The sequence below is a fragment of the Aptenodytes forsteri genome, unplaced genomic scaffold (assembly GCF_000699145.1).
Source record: "Aptenodytes forsteri isolate BGI_AS27 unplaced genomic scaffold, ASM69914v1 Scaffold257, whole genome shotgun sequence".
NCBI lineage: Eukaryota > Metazoa > Chordata > Aves > Sphenisciformes > Spheniscidae > Aptenodytes > Aptenodytes forsteri.
The window spans coordinates 4489376-4504242 of NW_008795194.1; the positions used below are offsets into that span (position 1 = coordinate 4489376).

Below are 14867 nucleotides of genomic sequence, written 5' to 3' on the forward strand. Positions count from 1 at the left end.
CGTACAGTCCACCCATCAAATCCATACCTCTGCAGTTTAGAGAGAAGGATGTTGTGGGGGACCGTGTCAAAGGCCTTACAGAGGTCCAGATAGATGACACCTGTAGCCCTTCCCATGTCCACTGATGTAGTCACTCCATCATAGAAGTCTCAACAAAGCTTAATAAAAACCAACTATTCTGGCGTAACTTCTTTGAAAATTTCTGGTACTCTAGGTGTCTTTAAATACACTGTTCTCTTAGAAACAGGCATAGATCAACAGAATTTGTATACTGAGGACATGGCTAACGTTAATGTTTAAAACCTAGAACAGGTCACTGAATTATTGCCATCTGATGGCTGTTTAATGCTCATACAAAATAAAGTAATTTCTGAATAGGCAGCAGAACTACCCAAAATGGCCTTTTGGGGAATAGCAACTGGAAAGTGAAGTGGATGAAGAAAAGACCACTCCTTTGTGCTGATAACCAAAGCAGCACCAAAACACGGGAGGGATAAAGTCATTAGCATTTGAACATTTGGTGTTTTTTCCTCTTTTTAACAGAGCCTGTATCAGAAACACCAGAAAACTGGGTAACGCTCTTTCTACTTTTCCCATTCCAGAAATTTTCTTTTAAGAAAAGTTGTGTTTGTAAATTACTTGTATGATCCGTATCTTCCAGTTACTTAAAAACTACAACCTAAGAATATCATGGGAACAGAGTATCAGAAAATATGGTGGCAACACACTTCCAGGTCTTTAGAGAGATAATATCTGAAGATATGTTTAGACTTTAAGTGACTGCAGTGCAACCTCATATTCACACATATTCAGCTTGCCTTCACACTATCTTATCTGTGCCTGGCTGCATCCAGCTGTGACAGCACACGCTTTAGCCCACACTAACTGCCTGAGCACTTTTCCTCCTTAAGTAAGTTTTTTCCAGCTCATCTTGCATGCTGCTGTATGTTACCAACACCAGCTCCCCCTTCTCAGCCTAGTGTAACTGCTCCCTAGTATGTCCTATAAAGAAAGAACAGCTGGGTATCCAGGCTGTCTATGTTAATTGGGATTACTTTAGGAGGAGTGGCTTAGGGAATGATTGCACATCTCAAATGATCATCTCATGAAGGGGTGCTGGAAAATTAGATAGGGATGCCTAGGCAGTGCAGCTGAACCCAAGACAGAACGTAAAGACACCAGGAAAGATTATCTGTAAGGAAGTAGCTCTAGCACCCATTTCTTTAGAAGAACTTCATACACTCAATTAGTAATGACTACCTCTTAGTGGAAGTAAAATAAACAATACTGTACTTGCTTTCCAACATGAATAAAACAGATATATGCATGTATTATATTTGTATGCATATACTGGATCATTTATTAAGGGCTCTGTATTGTTAATCACAAACCTTTTTATATTATTTTTAATGCCATTAGCACTCGAATAATACTTTCATATTTTAAAAGTATGTATATATAGCAGCATTAGTCCCTTTAAAACAAGGTACTGGAGAAATCACAATCCATCAGTCACAGAACTAGGATTAGACCTCATCATATGCAAACATCAAATATTCAATACGGTTTATCAGATTATACTCACCATATCCACTAAATTAAGAAAATTGCAACCCATATTTTGGGTGGAAAAAATCTTCTTTATAGCCTTTTGCCACTGACTATTAGCTGACTCTATTGCAATTTTATTTTCAGCCTCTCTGTTTGTTTGTAGTGGTTCTGCTGATTTATAGAATTCCTTCAGGTTTTGGATATCATCATTCACCTACAGAAAGACATAAAATAAGCATCAAGAAACAAATCAAAAATTGAGCTGCTATAGTCAGAAGGTATATAGACATGATAAAATTCAATAGCAGCCTCTGAATCTTTTCCAGTTTTTAAGATCTATCATCCTCCCTAAAGTCTAGACAAATACTAAATAATAAAAAAGTTTTAAATAACCTGTAAACCAGTAGATGGCACGCAGACAGGTGGCAGCAATTTGTCAAATTTCTGTCACATACCATTACATGGATATTATTTACCAGCGTATCAACGCAATGATTTTCACAGATCTGTTTAATATGAAGTAACTGAAGTTAGCAATAATCAGAAGTAAATGCAATCCAATTTTTTGGCAGTTTATCTTCAAATAAATAAATCCTATGGCTAATTTTAGCTGATAGGTTCCATTACATCCTCAATTTCTTTCTAAATATAAAAGAACAACAGTGTTGTAGAAACTTAACACAAGCATTACATCAAAATGAAAATTAACTGCCCTGGGCATCATTAGCACAGCTACCAAAATTATGTTGGTATTGAATTTATTACGATTTCAGCTATAGCCAGTTTATATTTAATTTTTAAACCCCTTCAGATGAATTAGCATTTCAGTGGAAGTAGTACAAGACAGCGATAAATACCTATCTGTTATAATATGATAAATATCTATATCAATATATTATGTGAAATACTTTAAAAATTATATGAAGCAAAATCAGTAAATTAAGAGTCAGAGTATGTACATGTAAGAATTTTTATTATGTATATAATGAGAGCATGCATGTGTGCAGGAGAAAAAGTAAAAATTCAATTATAATACTTGCTACAACAGTGATTTAATTCAGTAGAAAATCTGTACATAGACTAGTCACTATGTTGATGCAAGTTCAATGATCAGGGCTGCTTGCCCTGATGGAACAGGTCTCCTTTAAAGTACAAAGGAGCTTACAAAGACTTGCAGTGCTTCCATGGCACAGCATCTACAGGATTTGTCTTAGCTAGCTAAAAGCACATTTTTCACTTGTAAGATTTTCACAGTCTAGTCAGAGAAGAAATAAATAATCTGTACCTCCAAAGCTGACTTTAAAAAGGCCACATAAGTTTTTAGAATTTCTAGTTTTGAACTAATATTTTTTTCAATTTTTTTCAGTTCTTCATTCAGAAAGTCAGTTCTGCTAGAAAAAGCTGCCACCTGCTCAGGTTCAAATTCTTCTATATCTTTGATGATTCTCTCAGCTGCTTCCAGTTCATGTGAAGTTTCCTTTGAGGGTACAAGCATAGAACAATACGTATAATGACTGAAAAGGACTTGTGAATATTCATATCACATTGTTAATTTTCACTACTATTGCTTCCTTATGTATAATTCAATTACTTAATTGAAGAAGAGCTCATAATGGACTTTATATGCTGAAAATAACCATTTCTTTCCTGTAACATTTTGACGCTAAAAACTATGGATGTAGTTATTAAAATAGCTATTTTGAATGGAAAAAAAAAGTAGGAATCTCAGTATTCAGATTGAGTAAACCACTTCACAGTGTAAGAATGAAAAGAGAAGCATTCCATATGGGAACATCGATAGCCAGAACGGATACAATTCCTTTAACAAACAGTATAGCCCAATTTTCTGAACTGATTCTCTTGAATGTAAATCCTTCTTGGCTGCTTGTTTGATACTCAATTCTCGTAGAAGAACTCAGTGTCCACTCTACAGTGAGACTTCAGAAGCACTGGGTCCTCATGAGGCTACTGCTGTAATTGTTTTAAGGCCTGTCCTTGTAGCACTTTACCATACGATTCTTAGTTCCACTCATGCCTTCATTCTTGAATCAATAACTGCTTCGTAGCTCCAGACTAGTCCCTACCCATCAAGCTAGACTGCCCTGCATTCCAACCCAAACCAATATTCTTGCATGCAGCAAATCTGCAGAAAACAGAGGGAGATCAAATAGTGGGTGATATCTGTTACTGCATCAACTGCTCAGACCCAGAAGAAAGTCACAGTATGCTGTCTGAGCAAGACCTGAGTTACTAACATTTTCCATGATTCAGCTGGGATTCTGGTTTTCAGATTCACTGTCTTAACTCATAGCTTCATATGTCTATGTCTATGTGTTTATCTACTTTTATATATTTAACTCAATACCACTTAGCATATCTACCTCTGGCATTCAGCCAAGAGCGCAAACTAGCATATCAGAATCTACAGAAAGAATAGGTGGGAGATGTTACTACTGTCAGGGCAGATTGTACACTGCAACAAACAAAGGTAACACCCTGGCATGCAAAAATTTGGCAGAAAAGACACTAAAAACTATTATACAGTCTTGTGGAACAAAAAGGGGCTCTTGCTCATCTGCTGAAATTTTTATATTCTTACTATGTGCTCTTCAGAATTTCTTTAAAGTGAATTTTATTTCCACAGACAGTGTACAGATCCAGCTCTTGGGTTCCATAAGCTGTTGCCTGAAACAAAAAAGAACTCCATAGGAGTAATGGAGTTTTAAGAACTCCTAAAACATAGGATAATCCTAAAATATATACTGCCATGTTGTTCAGCTTAGCCATGAAATATACACCTGTGTCAAGACCATGGAGGAGATTCAACTGGTTTTAAGCCACTTTAGATACCACAGTACTGCAACAGGAGTTGTAAAGGCCCTGGATGTGACTTAAAAATAGCCTCATCTGTGTTACAGAGCTGAGTGCTGCTGTGCTTTCATACTGTGGCTTCATTCCCAACATGACCAATGGATATCTGATGGCAACTTTACAGCCCCTGCCTTCAAAGTTTCTCCAGCTGGGAACTACTTTTTTTTCTTTTTTGCTGACTCATCCCTTTTATTTGACACAGCAAACCACAAGAAGAGTTTTCTGTGCCTCTGACTGTCTAGTCAATTTCTAAACTTGGTGCCTCAGGTAGGAGTAGCAATCCACAGTTGAAGAGTCTTCCTATTCCTGTTACTACTGAGGTAGTAACAAATAACACAATGAGATAGAGACAATGGGGATAACCAGTGATATAAGGACTGACTTGTAATGTGATCTGTGGTTTTGTTCATTAACTACAGTTTTAAACTAAACTATAGACCTATTTTATTTCCAAGAATACATAAGAAACTCTCAGCCTCTCACCTTATTCAAAATGACATACAGCATGCATTTGTTTCTAAAAGTACTTAACATTATCAAAGCTGCTTTTTTTTTTTTTACCTTTGTTTGTTTAGCCAGTTCAAGGTGTGTGTTCAAAACTCTTCAGACAAATACAACCCAATCTCCATACCAACTGCAAGCATCGGGGTGATGGGTGATATCCCAGTTCAAGGTGTGTGTTCAAAACTCTTTCCGACTCAGACAAATACAACCCAATCTCCATACCAACTGCAAGCATCGGGGTGATTTTTTTAATCGACTGTGATACCTTTATTTGAAAGCATTATTTATATAGTTAATTTATACAAGTAGACAGTATAAAAAGAGTATAAAACATCACTTTGTATAGAAAAAAGTGAAGTAACACTTGTCTGTTGGTGTTTAGATTATGCACTTTGTATAATCAGAGAAATTCAGGAATGAAAATATAAAGGAATAAAATTCTACTATTTCTCCTAAGAAAATTCTAACAGGTACGGTCAGAATTTGAGAAAAAAACCCTCTTGTTTGCTCTCATTTTGTTGATAGTGCTTTCCTTTATCCTAAGTATCCCAGGCTTGTTATCTCAATAAGGCACAACTGCATTATAATCTAGATATCATAACCTTGGCAGAAGTACTTTTATTATGCTCCGTGTTTTTTTCAGAAAGTACATTTAAAGCTTCTCTGCCAAGCCAAGCAACCTATTTTTGTGTAGATACATGTACACAACTCCATTTATTTTCACTGTAAGATTTTATATATGCATGATGATAACAAAACAGATTATGAAAAGCAGAGGCAGATGATAGTATGTATAGTTATTATTAGACATGTGAATTCACATGTACCGTATATTTTAAGAAGTGGTTGCTGACTGAGGTTCAAACTTCATTAAATGAAGCTCAGGGGCAGTTGAATTTAGCACCAGATTCTTTGAGATACTTTGCATTAGCAGAAGGTTGGAATGAAAAGTGTTTTGCTTGATAGGAATATAAAAATAAGCACTGTTCACTGTAATGAAAGACCATGTATTATGACTCAAATCTTCAAAATGTTCTCTAATGCAAGACTGGGAACAAAGTGACTAGAACAAACTGCAGAATGAAACTGTATATCAAAATTGGGATCTACATTTTGAGTAAAAATTACCTTCATAATTGAAGTTTTAGCTTAAGATTCACAATATGCTGGTGACATCATTTCTACAAGACCAACAGCAGCTATCAGCAAATCTTTTCAGCTAAACTCGACAATATTTTCACTGTGTTCTAATACCACAAGGCCTCTTCTACATAAATTGTATGCAAAGGGACCCATTTATGGCAAATTGACTTCCCATTTGATTCAGAATAGTTCATTATAAACATCGTGTAAATATTATAAAATATCAGATTGCAGACTTAATTATTCAGTCATTAAATTTGATTTACTTTTTTGGTCTATGCTCTGGGATTTCTTTCATATGAACCTTGTTAAAAGATTATATTTTTTAATTTGAATTTACACATGGAACCTTATTTAGGAGCCATGTGTCTATTCCATCTCTGACAAGTCATTAAAAAGGTCTGAAGTACTACAGAACATTCAACAGCTTAAAGAAGGCTGTGTTGTCCTTGATGCATCAGTATCTTAATGAATCTACTCTCCTTCAGCCTTACTGAAAATTTGCTGTGGTTCACAGTCACCATGCTTATTAACCGTCAATTTTGCCACACTTCTATTTTTATCTTCAGCCAAATGAAACAGAAGACATAGAAACAGTACAGGAAACCTGTCACAGTCCTGATTGCTCACTTCTTTTCCAAAAGAACAAATTATAATAGCTCATTATTTAAGCAAATCCATGCTTTATTGAAGATCACTGGTAAAATGTTCTCATGGAAACAGCTGCATTTTTCAGAACAGCTTTAGGTTCATTTGTGCTGATAACAGCATTCAGCATTCTAACTGCAACTGTGCACCCTCTAACAAACCAATATGTTATTTGTAATTATTTGAGTCAACTTTAATATTTACGTAGCTAAATTATGGAAAGGCAAAGCACTGTTCATGAATGCATTAAGAAGACGACATGTTATGATGTACCTTATTTAGATGATCTTCAAGTGAGGCAGCCTGTTGTTTCTTCAAAGTAAGTTCTTTATAATCTGGACACTGCCTGATTAATTGATCTACTTTTTTTTTAACATACTCCATCATTTTCTGAATTCCTGTCACCCAAGAGCTAAAATTGAAAAGTGGAACTGTTATTATTTCTCATTTTTGCTCAACAATCAGGATGATGATTACAAAAAAAAAAAAAAAACCACCACATTTTCTGTTGATTTGTATGACAAGTAACTTATGAATTTTAAACTGTGACCCTTTAAACAAAAATAACCAAGAGAAATATTAGAATGAATCCAAACAAAATCAACAATCAGGATGATGATTACAAAAAAAAAAAAAAACCACCACATTTTCTGTTGATTTGTATGACAAGTAACTTATGAATTTTAAACTGTGACCCTTAAAACAAAAATAACCAAGAGAAATATTAGAATGAATCCAAACAAAATTGATAATGAGTAGGACACAGGAAAGACATTTCCAAACAAATCATTTATCACCAGTGCGCAAGTTAGATTCACATGCCAGATATCCTGATTCACTGAGAAATACCTAATTTCACAAATAATTCTGACTTCAGTTATACTATCTAAAGACTAAAACCACAAATGAACAGCCTAAAAAGAGTGAAAATATATGGCATATCACTTCTACTTTAAAAAGAATGTTTTCTTTGGACTTTCAAATATTTCAGTGTTTTTACAGTAGCTGAAAAAAGAATGTCATATACATTCTAAGTCAACATTTCTTTAAAGATACTGTTTTAACAGGAGCAAAGGCAACACCAATTTACAAAACACTGGCTTGTCTTATAAATTAAAACATTTAATATCAAGAGGACTTGAGGCAGTCCTCTTCAAATTGCAAAGAAGTTACCACATACAATTAAGATCTGAAGTTTTGATATATAAAAAAAAGAAGAAACCCACATATCAATTGATTTACTACTGAAATTTATTCATCGTAAGAATTTTTGTAAGACAAACATGTTCAAAGTAAGTTTTCATTACTTTAGTTTCATCAGAAACTTATGTTAATACAGGTACTTATTCAAGGTTTCCTCCTTTGCCCTCTAAAATTAAAGGAAATTTTCTCCTCACTTCAGATCAGGCTCAGAGAGTTAAAAGCTGCAACCTCAAAGAAAAACCTTATTCTACACTAACATAAATTATGGTATTAATAGACCATTATGTTTGAATCTGATCCAAGAATTGGTCACAAAGAGAAATCAAATTTTAAGTCCTTTTTAGGAAGTAGGTGGTTTCAAATTTTGTAAATTACTCTTTCAAAAATTAACAACCTGTTAGTTTGTGCTTTATCCTTAAATTCTAAAAATGTCATTCCTCTCTTTCAGTACTCCTTAAAAAGAGCTATGTTTTAAAACTTCTACTAGCACCACTCCTTTAAAAAAAAGCAATAAGAGAACAAGATTTGCAGTTTTTGAAAATAATAATTTAGATCTCAATAAAATCTTTGACAGTATCATTGGTTTGTTATGAGTTAACACAATAAATTTATAACAGCAGTAAAATAAAGACAGTTCTTACACTCATAGGCAAGCTAATTGGCTGGCAAAGTAAAAAGGGTTCTCTTCATGGACAAAAGTTACTGACTGTAAAATTTTTTTGGAATTAAAACACAAAAATTTTTGCTCCTCTTGTTTTTCTAGCTGGTTTTAATTTAAAAATATGAAAGCTCAAAAATCAGACTTACTAATATTTTCATTTTGACACACTCTATGATTACAAGAAAGAACTGCCTTCTGTCACTTTTCTATAATCTATTCCTCTTCCAATGTGAAGATTTTCAGCATTTTCTTTTATTTGGACTATCTTTTAGTATAAGGCTGCAACATGCCTCAAGAATATTTGAAAGTAAGACAGAATTAACATCATATTTCTCCATTTTTACTGTGAGTTGGATTTCCAATTATGCCACTGAAGTCAGTGTCACTAGCCTTAAACATAGTCTTCCCTCAATGTGAGGGTATCAGTATTAGATTTGTAAATCATAAACAACTAGAGCTGTCTTATCGTATGCATACAAACTGCCTGGCTTGTTTTTGGGTACTCTAAAAATTAAAATAACAAAACAATGTGGATACAGAAATCCATCTACATTTTAATTCTTTTAACGTTCAAGTAATCTATCTTCTCTCGCCGCATTTAAACCAGTACTACCTATGGCAGCCACTTTGATATTGCATTAAAAATGTATTTTCCAGTAACCTCATTCAGAAGATACAGTGCAATTCAGGGCATCATCTCATCAAAATCGACAAAGTGTCACCCAGCCTGAGCAAGGTGAGATGATTCCTTCTCTTTATTAATAAATATATTGTCTGAAAAAAAGTAGTAAAGTCATCCAAGTAGCAGAGCATGGAATACTGTATCACAAATGATGAAGGAATTTTAAAATTACTGTGCTCCAACTACTCCTTCAGGGAGCTGGCAGCTATTTTCAAATTCCACACACATTTCTACTTGCTGCCAGCTAGTTCAAGAATCCTACCAGATTGCAAACACTTAGCAGCTATGTATCTCATTGTCAGATTATACTTTCTTGTCTGTCTTATGGCAAAGCAGCTTTTTGAAAAGATACCTAAACTTTTTCAGATCCACACCCTTCACCACCTTCAAAGGGTGACTCCCCATGCCCTTCAGGATTTCCAGTCCAGTTAGATAAAGGAAACGGGAAGTCTGTGAGGGCAGTTAAGACTACCAATGAATTGTGCCATAAGGGGAACAAAATAGTAATCAGATTTAGTCTTGATAGGAGTTCTGTTTTCTGTCCAAATCTTCCTCCTTTGACCCTCAGCTGTTCATACAAATCTTCTTGTCCCATGTGGGTTAATTATTGGGCTAAATACTGGCCAGCATTTAAGGACAGCACAGTGGCTTATACATGACAAAGAGAGGCCTCTCTCTTTCCTCTTTCAAAACATGAACATTTCTGGGGGAAATTAATATTCTGGAATATAACACCTTACCACATTTGCTGACAGAACTAACTGTGTCACCATTACTAGGCTTATGAGCTGGCTAGGAGCATTCTGGGTATCTCCTAAAGCCATGGCTTAGGCAAAAAAAAAAAAAAAAGACTTGTCCTGGTGTACAAAAAGCTGAATGTGAGTCAGGATCATCCTTGTGGCATTGAAGACTAGCCCCGTGCTGAGTTGCAACTGGAAGAGACTAGCCAGCAGGTTACTCCCCTCTGTTAAGGGCTTGTGAAATTGCATCTAGAGGCCAGTTTGTCCAGTTTAGGTCCCTACAGTACAAGACAGACAGGCAAGCTGAAGTGAATTGAGCAGAGGCCACCAAGATGGTTGGAGGCTGGAGCACATGATGTACAAGGGGGTGCTGACAGAACTCTCTTCAGAGTAGAGGAGAGGTGAAGAGGTGATCTAATCGCTGTGTTTCATTATCTATGAGGAAGTGGGGTTATACAAAAGACAGGATCAGAGCCTTTTCAGAGGTGTACAGCAAAAGGGCAAGAGGCAATGCTCACAAGTTGCAGCAACAGAAATTTTGGCTAGATATAAGAAAAATATATATATAAGAAAGACATGTTTCACAAGGAGAGTGCTTAAGCACTAGAACAGGTTGCCCAGAGAGGCTATGGAATCTCCATCCTTGGAGATACTAAAAATTTGGCCTTGAGCAACCTAATCCAACTGACAGGTTTTGAGCAAGGGATTGCACCAAATGACCTCCAGCTTTTCTTGCCAGTTTAAATTATTCCATGATTGTAATCCTCAAGCCCGTGCCTAGGAATATAAAGTGTTCCACCTGCACAGACGTATTAGCACTACTCACTTAAATATGAGGCCTGAAGGCGGCAGGGAAAAACTGAAAAGCCATAATATGCTGTGTTTGCTTTCTTAGAAAAGCATTATAATGTCTTCTAGGCAGAAATCTTACCTTCTTTATTTATTTATGGAATATCTTGAGCAGCACTTTGACACACAGGAGATCTGCCTGTGGCATTACCTGTTTTTATTGATATTTACCAGAAATGACTGATAGGGTTATTTTGACAAATTCTTCCTATTCTTCTTGATATGTATGGATGATATCTTACTATCTCACTGCTAATTTAGACTGTTCAAATGTTTTTTTAAAAACTTTTAATAAGGAAGAAAGAAAATTAATGACTTGTTATTTTAGGGATTTATTCTATCAAGATCTTTAGCGTTCCTAACATTAATCAATGTTGTGCAGACATAATTTGAAACACAACATCTGCTTCTGTTGAGGTAACGTCTAGCAGAACATCAAGGCCTAGAGAACAGCAGAATGTGTTCTGGAATTATGGCTGGTTTAGGAATCAAAGTCAAAGTTTCACTGAGGAAAATCCATTTCCTTTCCATTTAATTAAAATATCAGGAGATCCTGAAGCAGTAACAATAGCTGTAAAGCCAGATGCACATGTTCCCAAAACAACTTTCTGTTTGAATTTTCTATTTCGTTCCTTTGCTGGGTTCAAGCCAATTACATCTGGGGTGACAGGTAAAGGCGCTTTAGATAAAATTTTTTGCAAGGTTATGAGATGAAATAAAAATCTTATCTAGACTTTCAGTTGCTGTGTTGAAGTAAAGCTATTCAAAATTCAGGAATAATTAAGGACATAAGCATGTAATGAGAAGGTATAGCTAAGCCATGGTTATCTACTCTGTCTTTAAAGTAGAACTCATTAGTATAAATGGTCTTCATTCTTATTGCACCAGCCTCCTACTAAGACCTGAAAAGTAGGAGATATTAAGCCACTAGGACTGACTCTAAACTAAGTCATGCTTTACAGCAGTGTAAAAATCATATCTGTGGAGTACATCATCACTATAATTAACAAAAGCTTTGGAAGGAAAAAAAGTTGTCTCATTCATGAATTAAAACTACTAAGAAGTGGAGAAACTTCCACATTTTCTGCACTTAACACCTGTATTTTTGTCTTGCATCAAATCACATTATAATTGTTATAATGATGACTTTTGAAAAGGTCTAAAAGGATTACATTGGGCAGCAAGGAGTGTTCATAGCCATTGATACTTTAATTTTCATTTGCATACATTTACTTTTCCAAAATGTTAACTAAACCATTGTTTCTGAACAGTGCCCTAACATACCAATTCCACTGTTTGACACCACTCTTACAAGTAGTGTGTAGTATTCCTAAAGATTTTTGTTAAAGAGATTGGTTTGTATAAATACCAACAGATAAGTATGGCAGAAACTTTGAGTTTCAGGTCATTTAAATGCATACCTACTTAGTTAACTATACTGGCTCTATGCAATCTGATTCTAACTAGTCAAGTTATAAAGGAACAGGTAGATATGGAGAAATGCAGAAGATATGCAAAAATGGAGGGAATACCTGTGAGAATCTGCTTTATTAACTAAAGTTTGTCCTTTTTGCAAGGTGCTCGCTGTGCAACTTTTAATCGCTTCCTGTAATTCCTCATATTTCATCGTCAAGATAGGCAAATGTAAGCCTTCTGAATTAAAGATTTTAAGGTAATTCTCAATACCTTCAAGACCATCAAGTACCTGCAAAAAAAAAAAACAAACAGCATTTCTTTTTAATATTTCTTGTCAAATTTCTATTTAAAATGTGAATGTTTATTCTTTTACATGAATAGATGATCAATGGACATTTAATATTTAATATTTCTTCAGAAATGAAAAGCAAGATTTTAGGGCCTGATAATTGACTTTGCAGGTCACAGAAGAACACAGGTATAATTCAACAAAAGTTAATATAAGTATGGACATGAAAAATCATGATTACTCTTTGAACTTAAAACTATTCCATTTTTTCAGCAATAGTCAGGCTAATTTGACATACTGAAGTAGAACCAAAATAATGAGAGTAATGCAGCGCGTTGGCATTCAAAGTTTTATTTTCAAAGTTTTTGAAGCACACTCGTTAAGAGTTTTACCAAAATTATTCTTCTTTTTAATGTTTTAAATATATTACATGTATTTACAATAAGTAAATTATAATTAAATATATTTTTATTAAAAAGGTAGGCTTTGATTTTGCACATATGCAGCTTTGGTTTTGTTATACCTATTCTCTGTCTTCCTTTAGTGCAAGCAGAAGTTTCTCATTCAAATACCAGAAGAAAGAGACAAAAGTAAAAAGACTCCTGTCTTTTTAGACAGAGTATGGACAACATTGCAATACTCCATTATTAAAGTTAGTAAATGCTAATATTAGTAAAATAGAAATGTGCCCAAACCTACTGAGCATAATTAACATCATAGCAGTAGCACTGTATTCTCTTACACAGATTTTTTTTGTTGCTCTAAACACCAGAAAAGCATGAAATCTAAATAAAGCAAAGCACTGTCTTTTTAGACAGAGTATGGACAACATTGCAATACTCCATTATTAAAGTTAGTAAATGCTAATATTAGTAAAATAGAAATGTGCCCAAACCTACTGAGCATAATTAACATCATAGCAGTAGCACTGTATTCTCTTACACAGATTTTTTTTGTTGCTCTAAACACCAGAAAAGCATGAAATCTAAATAAAGCAAAGCAGTAGACAATGTCTAATAGCATTAATTTCTCATTGAATGTATATATTTATGCAATGAATTGAAAATGTAATGACTATAACATGGACTACTCTGTATACATATTTTTAAAAGGAAATCAACTCTTTGTACAACACCAAGCAAACTTGTGTTCTGACTTTGCAAATCTCTATATATACTCTAAGCTTTAGTTCAGTGAATAATTTTGCAGACTTACACTCCAAAAATACATTGCTTTTGAAGCCTCAGTTCATCACTGAGAATTCTGAGAGACAAGAAAACTATATACATGCTAAAATACTATCCTTAATTATGTCAACTTTAAAATTACTACATCAGAAGAACAAAAGAACTTTGAGGCAGACTAAATTTGACTTTAAAGACTTTTGCAAGGTTCTACATTCATAAAAAGGTGAAAAGTGAAAATTTAATGAGATTCTCAGGGGGCAATATCATCCAGCTTGCTACAGCATATTACATATGAACCACGAACTCAGCAGCTGAGAATGAACCCTATATTGCTGACTCAAAACAGCAAGCAGAGATGCCTGAACCCTCTTAAACAACTGAAATCTATGCAAAAGAAATGAAGGAAAATAAAGAAAAGAGGATGAGCAAAAGTAATTCAACTTCTATACACAATGGATTAAAAAAAGAAAATGCGTACTATTTTATTGTCTCTGCCAGGTTATTTTTCCTTGCAGAATAAAGGATTCAGCATTTTTTAAAAAAAAAAAAAAAAAAAAAAGGAAAAGTATCCTGACCATACGAAGAAAATTTTCTAAGAACAAGAACACTCCATCAGAGGAGGAGTGTAATTGAAGGTACCCAGGAAGGACTTTTCCTAAAACATGAAATCCTTTTAGTCATCACTAAGTATAAAAAAGGCCATAAACTTCAGATTAAGACAGGAACTGCAATCATCTTTGGAAACTCATAGATTCATGGACCTATGTGAATCTCAAAGATTTTTTTCTGTAAATACAGGCCATTCACATGAACTCAAGAACTAAGTGAAGTTTATTTGTTTTGTGTAATAGGTTACTTATAATGAATTCCAGTCTTCAGGAACATACTTAAGAATATTGTCCTGGTTTCGGCTGGGTTAGAGTTAATTTCCTTCCTAGTAGCTGGTACAGTGCTGTGGTTTGGATTTAGGGTGAGAACAATGTTGATAACACACCAATGTTTTAGTTGTTGCTAAGTAGTGCTTACACTAGTCAAGGACTTTTCAGCTTCCCATGCTCTGCCGATTGGGAGGGCTGGAGGTGCACAAGAAGCTGGGAGGGGGCACAGCCAGGACAGCTGACCC

The 14867-nt window shown here is 34.7% G+C and overlaps 1 protein-coding gene across 1 annotated transcript in view; it reads right to left on the reverse strand.

Moving 5' to 3' along the window:
• Positions 1-14867, reverse strand: part of CCDC141 (coiled-coil domain containing 141) — a 106866-nt gene that overhangs the window by 38412 nt on the left and 53587 nt on the right. The window contains 5 exon segments of the mRNA XM_009278616.2: positions 1586-1765; positions 2837-3041; positions 5085-5191; positions 6991-7129; positions 12385-12557. Coding sequence (XP_009276891.2) covers positions 1586-1765; positions 2837-3041; positions 5085-5191; positions 6991-7129; positions 12385-12557 — 804 coding nt within the window.